At 43.8% G+C, this 19,765-nt stretch overlaps 1 protein-coding gene across 4 annotated transcripts in view; it reads left to right on the forward strand.

Annotated features, from left to right (window-relative positions):
• Positions 1 to 196: 196 nt before the first annotated feature.
• The window catches only part of rapgef2a (Rap guanine nucleotide exchange factor 2a), a 28,016-nt gene continuing 8,447 nt past the window's right edge, over positions 197 to 19,765 (forward strand). For 2 of the 4 annotated variants that reach the window (XM_028976116.1, XM_028976118.1), the window contains exons 1-13: positions 199 to 754; positions 9,003 to 9,073; positions 9,162 to 9,218; positions 9,326 to 9,409; positions 9,630 to 9,705; positions 10,328 to 10,507; positions 14,093 to 14,218; positions 14,902 to 15,082; positions 16,265 to 16,401; positions 17,994 to 18,152; positions 18,251 to 18,403; positions 18,595 to 18,759; positions 19,057 to 19,164. In XM_028976116.1, coding sequence (XP_028831949.1) covers positions 686 to 754; positions 9,003 to 9,073; positions 9,162 to 9,218; positions 9,326 to 9,409; positions 9,630 to 9,705; positions 10,328 to 10,507; positions 14,093 to 14,218; positions 14,902 to 15,082; positions 16,265 to 16,401; positions 17,994 to 18,152; positions 18,251 to 18,403; positions 18,595 to 18,759; positions 19,057 to 19,164 — 1,566 coding nt within the window. In that variant the 5' untranslated portion in view covers positions 199 to 685. Of the gene's footprint in view, positions 755 to 9,002; positions 9,074 to 9,161; positions 9,219 to 9,325; positions 9,410 to 9,629; positions 9,706 to 10,327; positions 10,508 to 11,455; positions 11,602 to 14,092; positions 14,219 to 14,901; positions 15,083 to 16,264; positions 16,402 to 17,993; positions 18,153 to 18,250; positions 18,404 to 18,594; positions 18,760 to 19,056; positions 19,165 to 19,765 lie in introns of those variants that run through there. The other 2 variants (XM_028976117.1, XM_028976119.1) reach the window with 2 other exon arrangements.

Genomic DNA, 19,765 nt, shown 5'->3' on the forward strand with positions numbered 1-19,765 from the left:
TTTGAGAACTTGCACCCGTTGCATGTTAAGTTTTGGGAAGATCTGAATGAGAATTTTCTGTTGCATGTTTACATGTGTAATAAACTGGGTTTTGTGTGTGTTTTGTGTGTGTGAGTCAATGCGTCCGGTCGCCGGCAGGGGGCGCTCCGAGCCCCGCCCGCCGTGCGCAGCGGCTGGCCGGCCCCGCTCCCCCGAATCACTGCCGTGTCATCGCGCCCCGCACCCCGCCCGCGATCCTCCCTCGCGGCCGCTCGTCCGGAAATCGCCGCCGAACTCGAGCGGCTCCGCCGCGGCTCTCTTCGCTGCGCCGACGCCCCCTGCGACCGCGGAGCCCCGGGCAGGATGGACGCGGCGCCCCCGCCCCGGACCCTCTCTCCGCCACTCCGTTGGAGCGTGAAGCCCGGATCCTCCGCCACGCGCGGGCTCCGCCGGCCCGGATAACTGCAGCCGCTCCCGGCCGGCGACTCCCGGGGCCGAGCTGTCCCGGAGTAATGCTAGCGGTCCGGTCCGCTGTCCGAGGGGATTTTTCCGGGGATCCGGACTGCGGCTAACAGGGCCGAGAACTTCTAACAAAGTTAAAAACAGAAAGATAAAAGTACAACAACCGGAACGATTGTTTTTCTTCACCTTTAAAGACGAAATCGGGAGAATGTAGAAGTCGCGTGTGGCGGAACTCTCCGGTATCATGGCGTCTTTTGTGGACAACAGTTTTCGCAACGCCGTGATGAAGCCCCCAGCGGAGCGGACGCAACAGGTAGAGATCGCGCAAACTTACTCGTTCTTTCTGGGGACTGTGCGGAGAAGTGCGACAGTGGGGACAGCCATTTTCGCGTCGCGCACCGTTATGTCGCCGATCGTCCCGCCGACCATTTAAGGACTCCGGGGTGGCGACCAGCCCTAAACCGCAATGGAGGATTTATGTAGAAGGTTTTAGAGTTGTGTTTCCACGGCGCGCGTTTCGTCGCTCTTTGTTTCTGCTCAGGATCTAGATCGTTTTGAAATGAGAGATTTGAATCGTTTTTTCGGCCTGTAAATCCGGACTGGCAGCTCCATGGGCGGAGATCCGTAACACAGGGCCGGATTTCTGCCTGTTTCACCATCGTGGGCCCATCCATTGGCTGCCAGTCGAGTTGGCAGATGATCACCACGCGTGGGGTGTAAAACTGATATTGTGTCTACACAGGAAAATACTTTTTGTTTTTGGTACAATATTGACTCTTTCTGAACTTCCAGGAGCACCAGGACCTGTTATGGATTGAGACGCAGCAGTAATCTCTTGACTGTACATCATAAACCTGCATTGCCCAGTATCCATGATTTTAATACTTTTAATGATGCTGTTCTGATACAATACACTGATGCATATAACAGGATTGAAAATCGTTAACAGTTACGTCGTTTTTCATGTTTTAATATTTGTATGCTGGCCATAATTTGCGTATGTAGTGAGTGCATAGATGAAATAGCGCCAACGTAGCGTGGAGGGATTTAATCATCAAGGGCCGTCAGTATGGAGATTTCCCACATTTGCCAGAACATGACCGACTTAATAAAGCATTTCCAGATCCTTCATGCTAAACAAGTCTTAAATATAGCACTTGTGTGTGTGTGTGTGTGTGTGTGTGTGTGTGTGTAATTGCTTATATTTAAGCAAAAATGACAACCATTCTTTACTCAAGTACAAGTATAGATACCCCTGTTGTTTACTCAAGGTAATGTAAAAAAAGTACAGGCTCAAAAACATACTTTAAGTCTAAAAGTATAGAGTAACTTTGCGAATTGCAATCCGACCGTTTTTTTATGGAACAGTTTATTGGACCCACATGTCCAAGCTTAGTTGGCCAATCTTCTGAACACGTAAAAATAAAACTGCTGCAAACTCAATGTGCACGGAGTTCAAAACCTTTACTGATGTACAAATGGGTATTAGCCCGTCAGATTTCAAGACTAGACAGTAACATTACATGCGTAACCTACGAGTCTTTCTTGCTGCCATCGATTGCGGTAATGGCCAGGGATGTGGGATGTGCTGCTGGTGTTGACTGGACTCTCCGTCGCCCCACACACACTCACCGTCTTTGTCACGGCATTTAGCTGAACGATGTCATTTCCCACCCAGTTGCCGCCTGGTTTGATATTTGTTCCTTTGCCAGCTTTCCGTTCATCATCTGAATGCAATACGATACGTTCAGCGCGGTACGGTACGGTAGCTGTGTTGGAGTTACGTGACTATGAGGACGTGCGGTGGCGTAAAATGGAGGAATATGTTGCGGAGGGCCTGCATTCTGCATCAACCCTGATTTGAAAATGGAAAATGGAGTACAGAAGTAAAAGTCACGCAAATAAAAAGCAAAGTAGAGTAAAGTTCTACCTAATTATGTGTTTGTACTCCGTTACTTCCCATCTTTGTATTTTAGTGTGATCTCAGTCCCCGCCCCACCGTATGAAGGATGGCACTTTGATCACTAGTATCAGATTGGTGCTCAGGAGCAGACGATATCCGTACATCGCTGTTGGTTTCGTAACTGCGAAAGCTGGATCTGCACCGATTGGACGGCCCGATCGACCGTATAACCGATCCTGTGCAGACAGATATACAAGTGTGACGCTTCCTTTAGCACAGACGCCGAGTGAAATTTGCTGCTACTTGTCTGATAAATGCTGTAAATGTAAATGTACTTGTGAAAGGTTGAATCACAATGAAACCTGCAAAAACCTATTTTCCGTGCGATAAAGTTTGATCCACCACTAGAGCAGTTGAAATAAAATACCGAAAGTTGGACCGAGTAAAGCTGGTTTCAGACGGAATGTTGCGTGCGCTTTTCGCTTCTGCTTTCAGACCAGCGAAGGCACCACTCAGTTTAAAATTTAGCCGCGGTCAAAACACATCTGGCAGACCCACCACACCTGACAAAGTGAAGTGATTGTCACATGTGATACACAGCAGCACAGCACACGGTGCACACAGTGAAATTTGCTCCTCCAGCATTCCGCAGTCCTGCTGCTGTGTCGCGGTGAGAAGAAACGGCTTATAATCAACCTGAACTTCGGAACTTTTTAGTACTAACCAAGTAAATTGATTAAAATATGATTGATTATGTAACTGATTGAAAAAAAGAATCAGGTCATGTGCAAGATTAACACCTATTCCCACCCGAGGCAAAAATGGAACAGTGGACAGTGCCAACCAGGGTTGGTGTCATTCCTGATTGTTGGTATTAGTTAGACCGTTAGTTTAGATCATCTCGTGTGAGGATTAATTATGGGAAATAAGAAAGTACAGTACGGTTTAACGGGGGGCGGTGGTGGCCGAGCGGGTGAGGAAGCGGCCCCGTAATCAGAAGGTTGCTAAATACCGACCAGCCGAGGTGCCACTGAGTAAATTGCCGTCCCCACACACTGCTCCCCGGGCGCCTGTCATGGCTGCCCACTCCTCACCAAGGGCAATGGTAAAATACAGAGGACACATTTCACTGTGACACCGTGTGCTGTGCTACAGTGTTTCACAATGACAATCACTTCAATTTCATTTCACTTTCTTTTTGAGCGAAATAATGTTCAGAAGAATTAACAATAGAATAAAGCATATAAGAACAATGACTCAAAAATAGCCATTTTAGCCACTATATTTATAGGGACTAGACGTATAATGATAAAGAGAAGCCATGTTTTGAGACATGATGTAAAGGCATATTAATCTGGGGGAAAAAAAACCAAAATAAAGCAACTGAAGACATTTTAATCTACTGCTACATTTCTTTGGAATGAAAATACAAATGAAACATTTTAAAAATGAAGAGAAAACGTCCATCGTGTAGCGTCTCTTGCGCGCTTACTCAACACCTCCCACATGCTAAACTACAACTTTCTCATACAGGAACTGGGTCACCCCCCGCATGTTCCCAAGCTACTTATTCAACGTACGTATTTCTATAGCCAGCACGTGTTTGAACGGCTTCCTTTCCCATTGGTTGGGGTTTAGTCACCGTGACTTGAACTTTTAAGGCCTTTTCTGTGCTAATGTTCTGGACTGAGGATTAGCACCATGTGCGTGTCACACGTGTCCTTATCCGGAGATACTGCCTACAATGTTCACAATCTGTTCAAATGATCTTTTAGATCTCTTTACGTTAGACACATGTTTGCACATACGCATGTCCATGCATATTAAAGCTCGGAGTGAGGTCGCAAAATGAGGGCGCGGGGTCCACGTCAAATGCTATCGAAACAGCGCAGATGTCCTACATTTTCATGTGGACGTCAACTGGCCGATGACCTGGAAAGGGAAACGTGCTTCTGCGAAATCGATCAAATTAACCGCGCTGACTGGTGGCAACGAGGTGACAAGAAAAAAAAAAAAAGCTGTGGCTGGGGGACACGAAGCTTGCGGGAGCTTGTTGAGCACGGAAACGCTCATTCGCGAGAGTGCGTTCAGCAGAGCGGTACGTGCGGAGGATTTCCTGCGGTTCACCGCCGGGAACAACAGGAAAACGAGTGACGAGAGGGGACGTGAAACAATGGCCAAACCGAGACTACATGGGCCTGGGCGCTTTTAGCTGAATTCCAGACGTTCTCTTCCCTCTCGCTCAACATCAGGCCGCAGCCGCTGCTGTGATGTCATCATTGTGTGCTACGGGACTTACTCGTACCGCAGAAAGCTTTTAAAGGAGTAGCCCGTATGTACGTAAGGTAAAAAGTGATTTTCTGTCATAAAGCCACCGTAAATAAATTGTACAGCAATTAAAATCAAATGAACATATAATAAGAGCACATAGGGCCTAGTAGCATCTACTCATAATATACAAAAATCAACCAAATGGCATAAAATTCATATTGGCATATGCCCACAATTGACATAAAACATGGCATAAAATTCACATTGAGTGCAAAGGAAGTTGTATAATAAGCTTTACAGATATATCAACATGTGGCATATCCGTATACTAGGCATGTTGAAGCTAATCGTATAATTGATGCATCGCAACGCATAATCAATCATATCGATTATATTGGCGGCGCCATAAAAATTCTCATTAAAAAGTAGTGACTGTGGCTGCCCGGTTTGAGTTAGAAAACCGTGTGCCACGTTCTTCCGAACCAGGGTTTTTTTCTGGTGTTTGTGGCTCCAGCCTGTAATGGGTTTGGGTCTGTGTGTAGTGGAGGAAAGTATGGTAAAGCATGCAGAGAAAGGAGGCCCACCGGGAAGAAAGAGAATCTCACGCCGCTATCGGGCTTTTCATCATGCTCTCTATTTTTTATGCACCTTGCGCATCAGTTCAGCCACGCCCGGGTGAATGTCGGTAACCGCTTGTACGTGAGATGGGAACGTTACACGTACCAAAGGTTACTGCTTTTCAATAATGCAAAATGAAATAATGAAGGAACCACAGGAGCTTGGACCAGTCTGCTCGGTTCCTCTGCTTGGTGGAGAGTCGATCTGCATCAGGACCGGGGAAGACGACTAACTCCGCCCACAGCATAGTGACGTGTGCTTGTAAAGGGGGACTACCAGTATATACGACTGTTACAAGTGAGCGCGGACTGAATGCAGACTCGTTGCAGCAAATCAAAGCGTCCACACAGGTATACAAGACCTTAACTCTTGTATTTTAAAACATCATGTGACAATGTAGAAAATCTAAGGGATGCACTGACATTGAGGCATTGTGATAATCGTAATCGAATCGTGAGACCAGTGAATACCGGATAAAATAATAACGGGCCAATTCTACTGAAAGTAGACTTTCTGTCACACCCGTATTTGTATGATGTGAGTGGTTATAGAAAATGTTTACATTAAAAATTATTGTCAGAAAATTTTAAACTAACACTATTCCTGTTCATATGTTATCATGCAGAACGTCCAGGATTACAAGATTTTATTTTGTATGTTTTATTACATTTTTTTGGCCTTTGAACAGGGCACCACAATGTACTTTCTCCCCATGTCCTCCCCATGTGTTATTATTTATCTGAATGGCTTGGTATACCTCTGATAGGACATTGTGAGTTGGGTTTGTGCTAGGGTGTCACTTTTTAAAAATTGGATGATTATAACCCTAATGGCGTGCTTTTCTCAAAAGTTCCATATGGCTTTCTTGTTTCCTTCTGTTTTTTTATCATAACTTTTTCTTTATTCTAAATCTCTATTTTTAATTTTCCCCTTCCCCATTGGCCTTTCCAACTTCCTCCTCCTCCTTTTTCTGCTTTTGTCAGCTTAGTATTTTTATAGTGTTTGCACCTTTTGCACAAAAATGATGTGTTTACCGGAAACCATTGTATTCTTAGCCGCCAACATTTAACTACCTTTTAGTTTCATTACACTTCAGTACACTTATTTGAAATCAAATGAAAAAAATATCATAGTCTACACAATTTTTCTTATTTACTACATTTTAATATACTGATGACCTCAATTATGCAGTGAAGGAACACGTATGGAATGGTTTCCTCAGGTAATGTGCCTTGCCTTCGTAATGTGTCTTGCCTTCAGTTTGTGCAGAGGTACGGTTGGTACGAATGTATATACAGTGATCAGCCCTATATGACTAGTGGTCTAAACCACTTAACTAAGTAAGGAGAAACGAGAATCCATCATTACTTTGAGACATGAAGGTTTCTACATTTCTAAAATGTCAGGATTGTTGAACAGTTGCACAGACCATCAAAAATGCTGACCAAAAATGCTGAAACTGTCCACCCAAGGAAAGAAAGACCAAGAGTTGTTCAGAGGAGATTACGTGAATCAGTTCTTCATGGTTGATTTGCTGCAAAGAAGCCATTTCTGAGGAAGAACAAGAAGAATATAGAGTTGCTTGGGCCAAGAAACACAAGACCAATGGAAATATTACAATCTTAGTTGACATTGTGGGACTTTACAAAGTGAAGACACTTACTCACAGTACCTTGTACAGTTGTTTGTACTGACTTCAATCTTCCAAAGGCCTTATGGACTTACGGTAATCTCTGTTTTTCTCTTTTAGACCTTGAGCACCTTGGACTTTCCCATTTGTTCTGAGTGGTGGACATGTGAATGGGTGCCGCTAAACAAACTCATTTTATGGTGGACCTAGAAGCTACCAGCTCTTAGTAGGCAAATTAGTGGCCTAGCGGTTAAGGAAGCAGCCCCGTAGTCAGAAGGTTGCTGGTTCGAATCCCGAGCCGCCAAGGTGCCACTGAGGTGCCACTGAGCAAAGCACCGTCCCCACTCACTGCTCCCCGGGCACCTGTCATGGCTGCCCACTGCTCACTCAGGGTGATGGGTTAAATGCAGAGGACAAATTTCACTGTGTGCACCGTGTGCTGTGCTGCTGTGTATCACATGTGACAATCACTTCACTTTTTTTTCTTTTTTTTTTTTTTTAATTAAATGATGACATACAGCCTTCACCATGACTTACTTCATTTTAATGGTAGCTTGTATATATTTGAGCATGTAAATATAGTTTTGACTGCATGTGGATTTTAGAAACTTTCACAATAAATAAGCATCTTTCATCTTTCCCAAATGGGGAAATATATCTAGTAATATATTTCACATTTGAATACAGGACGGAGTCACTTCATCCCCTTTTCTTGTCTGTAGGCTGACACTGAATGTGGGTTGGAGATGAATCAATCAATATTATTGATCATATGACCTGTCTGTAGCTATGGATGCCTGGTGGTGTCACCGACTCCAAACTCGTCACAGTAGGCTCAGTGTTAGGCACATAATCAGAACTGTCAGTATCAATATTTGTCCGGCTCTAGGGCATCTCGATATAAACCCGTTGTCTTTCGTCAGTTCCCTAGTATAGGTTGTGAAAAGATTCTGGTCTGTTCTTCAGTTCTGCTGTCAGTACCAAAACTCAAAAGAAGTTTTATTATTAAAAGATTTTCGCTTGTGTTGCGTGCCCGTGTGTGTGATATTGTCTGTGCCGTGGCCAACTGGTTTCTTTCCCTGCTTGTATTTACCTTGATCTTCTAGTCCTGTTACAGTCCTCCTAAACCTTCCACCGCGCTCTCTCTCTCTGACTGCAGTGTGTGTGTGTGTGTGTGTGTGTGTGTGTGTGTTTCTCTACCCAGAATTACTCCACCGGGAATATATGGAGGGCTTAGTGCGTTTGTTTGGTCCTTTGTGTGTGAGTGAGGGGAGGAAATGCCGTGGGTTAAGAATAGGCTGCGCTCTCCTGATTGGCGCGTTGTGGATGAATGAGTGACCCTGGTTTGTAGCAAAAGATCTTCAGCCATATTCGTATATTTATATCGTACATCAGCTAAGATACACTACTGGTATCTGTAACCACTTTGAGTGCTGTTGGAATCTCTGAATGTTTGAGGAAGAGGACGGACCATTTTGATTCATTCGTTTTGTTGCCTGGTACCTTGCAAATTGTTGTTGTCTGTAAAATTGTAGATCTTAGTGTTATTTATTAAATCTACTTCTTCTATTGCAAGTAGAAATAAAAGTGGAGAAAGGGGACAGTCTTGGCATTTGTCCCTAGCCAAATTAAAGACATGATTTAGATATAAGGGAATGTCATTTTCTACTAATGTGAGATTTGACATAAGTTATTTTCTTTGAGAAAATTGCTGTTGTGTCTTTTGTTTCTTGTCTAGATGTTATTTTACAGATAAGTCTGTTTTAGTAAAATATTAGCCTTGTTAACTTGACCACTAGCATTAGCAGCGTACACCTGGTTAATGCTACCAATGTCCTCCTCTCACCTGCTTTTCAGGGCTATGTTTGTCTGGCGATTTAGATGATTTACGGAGAAGAAGAGCAGCCTTTTTTAAATGTAGTGAAGCTACAGTTGTCACTCACGCAGACTCAATATCCGGAACAGGGCTAGTCTGAAGACAGAAACCAATTTAAGCTTGGTGTTAAACATTGACTGGATGAGTTGTGTAACGTGTGTGTTTTTCGGTGTGTAAGATGTGTCCATTAGTGTTATTCTTGCCCCCTGGTGGTCACATTGTGAAAAAGAAGAAGAAAAAAAATTGTGTTTTCTTTTCTACAGGATCTGCAGATCGTGTACTCCTATCTCCATGGGATGGAAGCGCTGTCTAATCTGAGAGAGCACCAGCTCAGGTAAAACTCACACACCCGTACACACGCTCCCACAATGCATCTCTCACATGCATGCTGGGTGACGAGATTCTGTCTGTCTGTTTTACAGGTTGATCTGCGAGACTGTACGATATGAGCAGCATGAAGCCAACGAGGTTCTCTACTAGTAAGGTCCTCCTCACACAAAATTGAAATAAAACATTCATCCAGTGGAGTCTAGATTTGTTGTGTGTGTGTGTGTGTGTGTTTCATTGCCTTTCCCCTCTTCTGTAGTCCGGATGACATTGGCAGCTGCTGGTATATTCTTCTGTCCGGCTCTGTCTTCATCAAAGAATCCATGTTTTTGCCTCGCAGCAGGTTTGTGTGTGTGTGTGTGTGTGTGTGTGTGTGTGTGTGTGTGTGTGTGTGTGTGATAAAACCTTCATGTAATTGATGTAATTCATGTGTTGTTCACTTTGTAGTTTCACAGGAAAAATTTCTTTAATCTAAAAAAAAAAAATGCATTTGAGAACAACATATTTACTATTTTAAACGTGTTTCTTCTTTTTTTTTTTCGACATGAAAACCACACGCACAGCTTCGGGAAGCGATCGGCCGGCAGCTGTAGGAGAGGCTGCGAGTGCATAGTCCTGGAGCCTTCAGAGATGCTGGTGGTCAGTAAGAGTTGATGTATTGAGTTGAAAAAGTGGCACAAGCCAGTAGGGCTGGGCGGTTATACGACATCAGTCGATGTTTGCAATTAAATTCGGCTCGATCCTAGTGATTAGCTTTGGGCATTTTTCTTCATCAAAAATAAAAATGGCAGAAATTGGGCCCTATTATTGGCAGATTATAGGGCCCTGTGATTTCATATTATCATGGTTTTGGTTAATTATGCAAGTGGGCAGAACTTTTTTTTTGTATTTCAAGTCCCCCAAATGTTTAGTGGCTTATCATGACAGAGGGAGAGTGAAGTGCATTTCACCTCAGTCTTCAGGTCTCGCAGGTTGATGCAGGAGCTGGAATGCGCACGCAGCAAAATGGCTGAAAAGGGAGCCGAGGAGGGCAGCGACGGTCATGGTTTAATACGTTAATTAACTGTTTATTATCTCCAGTATCTCCTGGCAAAATCAGAAAAAAAGTTATGTAAAAAATGGTAGAGATATTTTTGACCTCATCCTGACCTCCGCAGGTGTCTGGGCACCTGCAGCAGATCTCACTTCTCGTTTATTCACGTACCTGAAATAGACATGGGAAAGTAGTAAACCGCGTTCCAACACCATGTCTCTCGTGCAGGTGGATTACGTGGACGAAAGTGAGGTGTACTTCCAGAGGCAGGTGTCTCACCGCCAGTCCCGCAGAAGGTTCCGGAAGATCAACCAGAGCGGGGAACGCGAGATCATTATCGATACGATCAAGCACGAGGATTACCCGGCCAGCAGCAAGCCTCACCTGCCGCACGGCTCCTCTCACGCGGTAAATCCCTCCTCTCGCCGACTTTACAGCTCCGAACGTGGAGGCCGGCGTACTACTCTACTTCTTACTCTATTTCCACTTGGAAGAGGTTAGTGGCTGGTTGAGTGGCCATGACCAATAAGAATTATTTTAATAATCGATTATTATTAAAATAATTCTTTTTTACTTTTTTTTGTGTGTGTGATTAACCGGAGAATCGGATAAATCAGTAAATAAAATCACTCATTTCCAATCCTTTATTCAAAAACAGAATAAAATCTTAAAATACAGTGCACGAACATGTTGCTCCTTGAGCTGTTATAATAATAATAAAAGAAAGTAAAAATGGACTAACACAAAAAACACACACATGTATGCTTTAGATCTGACAAATGAAGACATTTTTTGTGTTCAAGTGCCACCTGAGCTTTCAGAACAATAAATAATTCATAAAAAAGAAAAGAACAATAGAAATCAGAAAATTTAACAGGATTTGTTGAATGTCACAACTTATACTATACTTCACTGCAGACCCACACACTCACCGACACAGATGAACACGCAAGCTCAGGCTGAAATAAAGGCTAAAATGATCTATAATCAAGATAATATCAGATTTATGTGTCGGGGAGTCAGTTCCCGTGCTCAGGCAGCTCTTTTGGAAGGGCCGTTTTATTGTCCCCTCGATCGTCCCCAGCTCTGACTCCCTCTTCACGCACTCACAGCCTCCCTGGCTTTCTTTCAGCCGCCAGCGTAGCGTGATTGACAGGAGGTGGAGGTTTTGGGGAGGGGTGTGTGCCGATTGTTCACTCATGCTGCCAGTCAGCAGGGGGTCGCCTCTGTGTGTTGGCTTTGTGTGTCCAAAGCCCTCGGGAGAGACAATACCACACTCTCCGTAATCTCCGTGTGGGTGTGCGCGAGAGAGAGGGGCGGGGGCGGGGTGGGGGTGGAGAGATGCCCCGTTCCTGACCGAGTGACTTCAGCGGCAGACGGCCAGGAGACCTGTGCATGCCTGTGGCTACAGAGATGTTGTAGTGTAGTTAGAACCTGATTAGTTCTCTGTGATGAAGTCATTATCAAGGTGCTATGGGGGCAGAAGCCAGGAGAAAATTACCGTGAGTATTAATGCCTTCACACATATACATGCCATGATACACACACACACACACACACACCAGCTGAGTTATAGTGACAAATATTAGATACCTGCCTGCACAGATGGACCATGAACGTGTGTGGTCCATTCTTCAGAACATGGGAATTAAAAAAACATTTTTCACCAATGATCAATTGTCAGTATCACAGTAACTCCGTTAAACTCTTGTTTGTTGATTTTTGTTGACTTACTTTTTATTCGGTTGATAATTGCAAGGTTTTTCATGGATTTCTTTTTTTTTTTATCACGGTTTGATTCATGATTATTGGACAGTGGACAGTATGGGTGCCAGTATGGTGCAGCTGTTAGCCCCCGGATCCGCTCCCGTGTCGTTATGTATTCTGCGTCTTTTTTTTTTGTAGTTTTCACTTGGCCAGTGTGCAGTGTTGGTGTTCTGCTGACCCAGGTTTGGCTGGGTATTTAGGGCGGCAGAAGTAGGGCAGAGGTTTAAACACATCAGCAGTGGCATCCATTTTATTAATCCGTCCAGATGACATCTAAAACCTGCAGATTATAAACAGGGCAGAAGATGTGTGTGTGTGTGTCTGGCCGTGTGTTAGTGGTCTCAACTATGAAAATACTATAAATGCTATGAATCTAAAGAAATCAATCAATGACATTCACTATTCCACTTTTTTTCTCATCCCTTTCAATGTGCTATTGACAGCTGTGGGATTTGTATCCTGATTGAGTGCATTCATTCCTTCAAAATATAATTCCACCTCATTGTTTACGTCACAATGTCGCATGGCTAACAGGATCACCTGTTTCCTCAAGGAGTAGAAACTGAGGTGTCACCATTGTACATCGGGGCAGTGGTGGCCTAGCGGTTAAGGAAGCGGCCCCGCAATCAGAAGGCTGCAGGTTCGAATCCCGATCTACCAAGGTGCCACTGAGCAAAGCACCGTCCCCACACACTGCTCCCCGGGCGCCTGTCATGGCTGCCCACTGCTCACTCAGGGTGATGGTTAAAAGCAGAGGACACATTTCACTGTGACACCGTGTGCTGTGCTGCTGTGTATCACAATGACAAAATTTTACTCCACCCCCACCCCCCCTGATCCGGGTGCGTGAGTCAGTTTTGCCAAATCGACAGCTGCGAGTCAGCTGAAGTGTTTGAAACATCTTTTAAAAGAAAGTAAAATGCCTTGTGATGAGAATGAATCACTTTGAAATTAAACCTGCTTGTTTGAGCGATTCAGATGTAGCTGCATGTTTTCGAATGTGCAGGAAGTTAACCCCCCAATGCACTGACTCTGGTTAGGAGGGCTGACCTGTCTGAGCAATTCAGATGATGCAAAGAAACTGTAACTTATGCAACTTTGACAGAGTAATTAGGACTCAAAGGATTTGTTTCAATGAAGACCTCAGATTCGTGACTCATGAGTTATTTAATGGATCCGGGGAATTAACCCAGGTGAGTCATGAATCACACAGCAATATTCTTGATTTCTGTAATTTTGTAATTTTGGAAACAAATTGTTGCAACGACCTAAGCCTGCACTACGAGCAGATTTCTTGCATATTTTCTCTCAAAATGTCAACATAATTTCTTTTTTGACAATGCCATGCTCTCGAACAAGGCAGCCCCACAGCATTATACACAGCAGCACAGCACACGATGCACACAGTGAAATGTGTCCTCTGCATTTAACCCATCACCCTTGGCGAGCAGTGGGCAGCCATGACAGTGGGGAGCAGTGTGTGGGGATGGCGCTTTACTCAGTGACACCTTGGCGGATCGGGATTCGAAACGGCGACCTTCTGATTATTGGGTCGCTTCCTTAACCGCTAGGCCACCACTGAACCTATAGCTCTAATAGCCAATAGTTTCAAATTGTGTTGAAACTAAGTAGTACAGTACGGTTGAGAACAAATGGCCACTCAGGGTGCCCATGTTGGCCAGCCTCACCACCAAAAGCACTTACAACTGGACCACAGGAAGTACGGGTCCAGGTCTGACTAATGCCGTCTTCATTTTCATCATGTGGCCGCGTACCTGACCAAGTGATGGAATCGGCATTTCCTGATGTCAGTGCCCTCTTTCAGCAGGCACTGTAATAATATACCCTGCCTCACTGTAAATGATATAAATGATGTAATGATGCTTTTGGGAACAAAATAAATTTGCGGTGTTGACTAATTTGTCATGAGTTGCATCCACCTCACCTAGTGGTGAGCCAATGTGTGTGTTTTATGAAAATGTTTTAAACGGTGAGAAATGTTTGTCTTGATTAAACAGCTGTGTGTGTGCAGCAGAGAGAGAGATTAAGCAGGTTTAATCTTTTGATCCATCTGTGGCTAGTGGGTGAAAGGGACGCACACAACTAACACAAATGAGGGTGTGTAATAATACTGCACATGACTATGGCTTTGTGTGTGTGTGTGCATGTGTGCATGCGATCATGTATTGAATAAAAACCTTTAACAAGTATGTGTTTCCCTGTTAGATCTCTGCTGGTTTCTCAAAGCTCCACCTGACTGAACAACTTCACCCACACTCATCCAGATCCAGTCAGTCAGCGGGCAGCTTTACCAGTGACTCTGGCAGCAGCAGCCTTTCCGACATTTTCCAGGTACGAACACCCACACACAGACCTCGGAAATGTGGGAAAATGTCAAAACGACGCCAAAAGAACACATGGTGAAGCAGTGGTGCCAATACTGTGCTTTGGCTTTGCTTTTCTTCTTCTGGAACTGGTTGGGTCAAGGTGGAGGGAATTATGATACCAGTCAAAACCAAGACCAAAATCTTCCAGCATCTCAACACAACAGTGACCCCAAACAGACACTCAAATCATCTAAAGAATGGCTTCACAATCAGAAAATACATTTTGGAACCTCAGACCTTATCCATATCGAAAATCTGTGGGGTGACCTGAGTAGGCAAATATTTAAGATCCGATCTGCGCCATCCCATCAAAGAAGACTGAATGCTGCCATTAAAGCAGTTGGTGCATCAAGTGTTGGTATAAGGTTGTGCATAACCAGCTTATTGTTGTTGTAAACAAGTAGATTGTACATTTAGATCACAAACCTGGCATTTAACAGAACTGTGTACACTTAATTTCTATCTACTCTATATGGTGCTCTTACTTTGGTGATGCATTATGGGTATGCTGTGATCCAATATGGATGTTGCGCTGAAATGTTCTAGACTGTGTGTGTGTGTGTGTGTGTGTGTGTGTGTGTGTGTGTGTGTGTGATTCCTGTAACACGTCGTCTCTTCTGTGCTCCTTTCTTAACTCCATGTCTGCAGTCCACCGAGAGCGAGTGTGGGGACGTGGACCTGACTGGGCTGCAGGAGACCGCCGTGGACTCGGATGATGAGGAGGAAGATGAGGAGGAGATGGGCCGCTCCACAGACCCTCTGATGAGCAGAGACGTGGTGCGCGACTGTCTGGAGAAGGAACCGATTGACCGCACTGATGATGACATCGGTAATAATCATACCATCTTCAGTAATAATATGACATTTGCAGCATTTACCAGACGCCCTTATCCAGAGCGACTTACAATCAGTAGTTACGGGGACAGTCCCCCCCTGGAGCAATTTAGGGTTAAGTGTCTTGCTCAGGGACACAATGGTAGTAAGTGGAATTTGAACCTGGGTCTTCTGGTTCATTGGCGAGTGTGTTACCCACTAGGCTATGCTGCTGAACTGCCCAGTTTTCTGAGGTGTTTGGATTAAAATAATAACTTGTGAAGAAATGTATTTGAATGAAACTGAACTTAAATACTCAAAACAAATGAAGAGTCTTGGTGTATTTACGAAGTCACTAAAAATGAGAGTAGCTCTACTAAAGCATAATTCAGTCATAACAAAATAGTGCTGGATACCCACCATTCCACACCCTGGTTTAATATGAAATCAATATGACATGTTTTTAAAACCTCTAATGTTATCTGAATGTTACCTCAATGTTATCTTTAAACACTGATACTATAGAGAAACTTGGCAGGAGATGCTGAATTTTCAGCTCAGTATTTTTCAATAGATTAGTTGTTTATGAGTAATTATGAATTCAGTAACAGGTTTCTTTTTGGTTTGAAGGGCTCTAGTTTGTTGTGTTGCCATGATGGCTTTTATTTTGTGGCTGCTGTTACTACTGTCATTCTTCCAATAATGTGACTTCTGCATTTTGGATTATTTTGATTTAACAGAACATTGAAACTTTGGGCCCATGGCCAAGAAATTGATTATGCAAGAATGGGTCACCATGAGTGTCGTACATATTGGTCTTACAAGTGGAGTGATGTAAATTGTTCCCTCCTTTTTTATTCATAGTTCAACTTTCATTGCAGAACTTTAAAAAATGGACAGTACACACAGACACATAAACACGCACTGCCAGCTCTTGAGTGTTTCTTCCTCTTGTGTGAACAGTACTTCTGTAAATAAAAGTGTCGCTGATATATATGTGAGATGTGAGAGCATGTGAAGCGTCTGCTGTGGCTGACCACAGATGCTGATGTGATGATAATCTGGGCTAAATTTGTATGCTTGTTTGTCATGTTCACACACGTTGTATTAGATTTCAGCATTGATCACTTTTTGTGGTGTGATCCTACTGAAACATGAAAGAACGTTGCCTGACCAGAGGCTGGTGTTTGTACCTCAGAGCAGTTGCTGGAATTCATGGGACAGCTGCCGGCGTTCGCCAACCTGAGCGTGTGGGTGAGGAGGGAGCTGTGCGCCGTCATGGTCTTTGCCGTGGTGGAGCGTGCCGGAACCATCGTCCTCAACCACGGGGAGGAGGTCAGTCGGGTTTGCTTCTGGGTGCCACACTCCTTACTCTGTCTGTCAGGTCTCACGATACTGAGATTTCAAACTTGATACCGATACTAAGGATGATAATCTGTACTGTTTTTTTTATACTACAGTGGCAGAAAAAGAAAAAAAAAGTAGTAATATTTTTAGAATATTTAGAAGGGAAAAAAAATTAGAAATCCATTCTATATACAGTTTTCTCAATAAGTTAGTGGATGTCATACATATGGTGTTTGTTTCACTTCAGACATTTTTGGGATAGGGAGGCAATTGTATTGGGGTGACAGACACACCTCATTTAGTGTTTTTCTGAATGATCGTACCCCCACGATCCACTGCGTGTAGCACTTGTGGAAGAGTAGAACGCATGTAGAGCCTGAGACGTCGCTGTCAAGCTGTCATTGTGGCAAATGGTGGAAACACCGGCTACTGACATTGTCAATTTTTGTTATTTGGGGCTATCCCTGTTATTGTCAAAATTTTTGGTGTAATAAATATTAAACTAATGAAAATGGTGTTCTCATAGATTTTTAGTAATATCAAAGGGAACTTTTACTTATTTCATTCAAATTCAGAGCAAATAGGAAAATCACTCATGTAAATAACAATATACCTAACTTATTGTGTGTAGTGTATATATACCACATAAAGAAATGAATAACTAATTAGATAGATAACAAATGGAACAAATAATCGAATAATTAAAAGAAATGTATTTTGAGCCAAACAAAAAAACTTTGCTGCAGAAGTGAAAAGGTTATGCACGTTGAGCAGTTAGAGCTAAAAGCCCAACAAGTGCAGCTTTTTAAAAGCCCGGCTTTCTTTGCACGCGCTATGAGCGCTGTACTCCTCAGCATTTTCGCATCTCTTTTGTGATAATTAATTAAAACAAATCACCTACCAAAGGTGAGCCTGAACCCGAACCGAAATACTTCCAGACAGTGCTTGATGTGCGTCTCATGTAAACGTCCTTCAGGTAGCCGCGAGAGGGGCTGCCCACGGCTATGCCTGTTGAAAATTTCACTGTGATTTCGGTTAACCGGCAGATGCAAACCTTTATAGTATTTATACCAGTGCGATTGGTATAGAAATTGATGCTAAATTTTAGTATGAAAGTAAAGTGATTGTCATTGTGATACACTGCAGCACAGCACACAGTGACACAAAGAAATGTGTCCTCTGCTTTTAACCATCACCCTTGGTGAGCAGTGGGCAGCCATGACAGGCGCCCAGGGAGCAGCGTGTGGGGACGGTGCTTTACTCAGTGGCATCCTTCCAATTACGTGTCCGCTTCCTTACCGCTAGGCCACCACTACACCAATAAGGAAGAGGTCTGTCTCTGAAGAGGTCGGTTTCGAACCGAGGACCTTTCACATGTTAGGCGAACATGATAGCCACTACACTGCAGAAACTTGGTATCGGTTAATATCTGAGAATGGAGGTTTTTTTTTTTTTTGATGACCCTAGTGTATGAACCGGACCTTGATCAAGAGGACCTCAGTGGGTGAATCGGTCCACTACTCTGGGCTTCTGTGTGTACAAAGATCAGTTTGTAGTGGACTGTGTGTTTTATGTTGCAGTTGGACTCCTGGTCTGTGATTCTGAATGGCTCAGTGGAGGTTCTCTACCCAGATGGCCACAGTGAGACTCTAGGGATGGGCAGTAGTTTTGGAGTGACCCCTTCTCTGGAGAAAGAGCTGATGATGGGGGTAATGAAGACCAAGGTGGATGACTGCCAGGTGTGTGTGTTAGAACCCAGTGTGTTCAGTACGTTTGAAATGTATTTTCATTTTTATTTATGAATGGCTAACAATTCTGTGTGTGTTCTTGCATGCAGTTTGTGTGCGTAGCCCAACAGGAATACTGTTGCATCCTGAACCGCATTGAGTTGAACACGCAGCGTGTTGAGGAGGAGGGGGAGATTGTCATGGTGAAGGAACATCGTGAGCTTGACCGGACTGGAACCCGCAAAGGACACATTGTTGTCAAGGTAAATTTGGAATTAGCAGATATTAGCTGATCTCTCTGTTGTAAACATTAAAGTAGGGATCACAGTCATGTGATCAGGTAAGATGTTTGATCATGTCAAATGGTCCATAAATGCATTTGCATACTTACATACTAAAGAATCTCCATTCCGTTCCGTTTTGTTCTGTTTGTCGGTCTGTCTCTCCATCACAGGGCACATGTGATCGGTTGATGCAGCATCTAATAGAGGATCACTCCGTAGTCGACCCAACATACATAGAGGACTTTCTACTGACATACCGCACCTTTCTGCCCTGCCCGCTCAGTCTGGGGCATAGACTGCTGGAGTGGTTCAGAGAACCCAGCCTTCGTGACAAGGTCTGCACACACAGACGCTTGGAGCAGAGACGCATTAGTCTCCTGAGCAATGCCATCAATAAAAATATTTTATAGCATGGTATTACATTTTCAAACACGTAGAGTGAGAGTGGTGATTATTGTAATCTTTGTACTTTTCAGCCTTTCAGCCATTGTGAATGGCAGTTATGGGACTTTTACACATTTAGATTTAACATAAAGTTTACTCCAGCTCTGCGCTAACAATGATAAGTTAGCGCATGTGGTATACAGAAAATCTATGCATCTGGACTCATCTGGTCGTCTTTTTCCTTTCAGGTGACCCGTGTGGTGCTCATGTGGGTAAATAATTATTTCACTGATTTTGAGGAGGATGAGTCAATGGGCAACTTCCTGGAGGAGTTCCAGAACAGTCTGGAGAGAGAGGTGACACGCACGCACACACACACCCAAATCACACACACCTTGGATAAATATTACTCAGGCTTCCCAGTGAATATACCGTGCATACCAGTCCGTGGTTGGGATTTGACGCCCGGCCCTGTCTTTACTTTCTATAGTCGAGTATTTTTAGATAAGGTAAGCTAGCTATCCCGATAGATGAAGAACTTTGGTAAACAGTCTGGCTTGAGTCAATGCGGCCCATCCCAGTGTAAACCGGAGTCCTGCATCATCAAAGTGCCGAGGTGGCGAAACTACATTTGTCACTCAAGCAGATGTCTAGATACTCGTGTTTAAAAAAGGCTCCGGGTAAAAGTACTGAGTCATCTTATTTTCTCAAGTGAAAGCAGAAACATATGGGCTCTGAAACCTACTCGAAGCAACAACAAAAAAATAGCAGCACTGTGAAGGACAGAACAAGAAGTTCTGGCCAACTGGACCTCATGTCAGATTAATTGGGGGGGGGATAAGCTTCGTTTTCCATTAGCTCCATTTTAATTGGTCTTGCTCCTAGGCCTAAACACACAACTCTAAAATGATTATAGTGTTAAAGATACCCTTAAGGACCCTAAAGAACCTTTTTAGC

The sequence above is a fragment of the Denticeps clupeoides genome, chromosome 4 (assembly GCF_900700375.1).
Source record: "Denticeps clupeoides chromosome 4, fDenClu1.1, whole genome shotgun sequence".
NCBI classification, from domain to species: domain Eukaryota; kingdom Metazoa; phylum Chordata; class Actinopteri; order Clupeiformes; family Denticipitidae; genus Denticeps; species Denticeps clupeoides.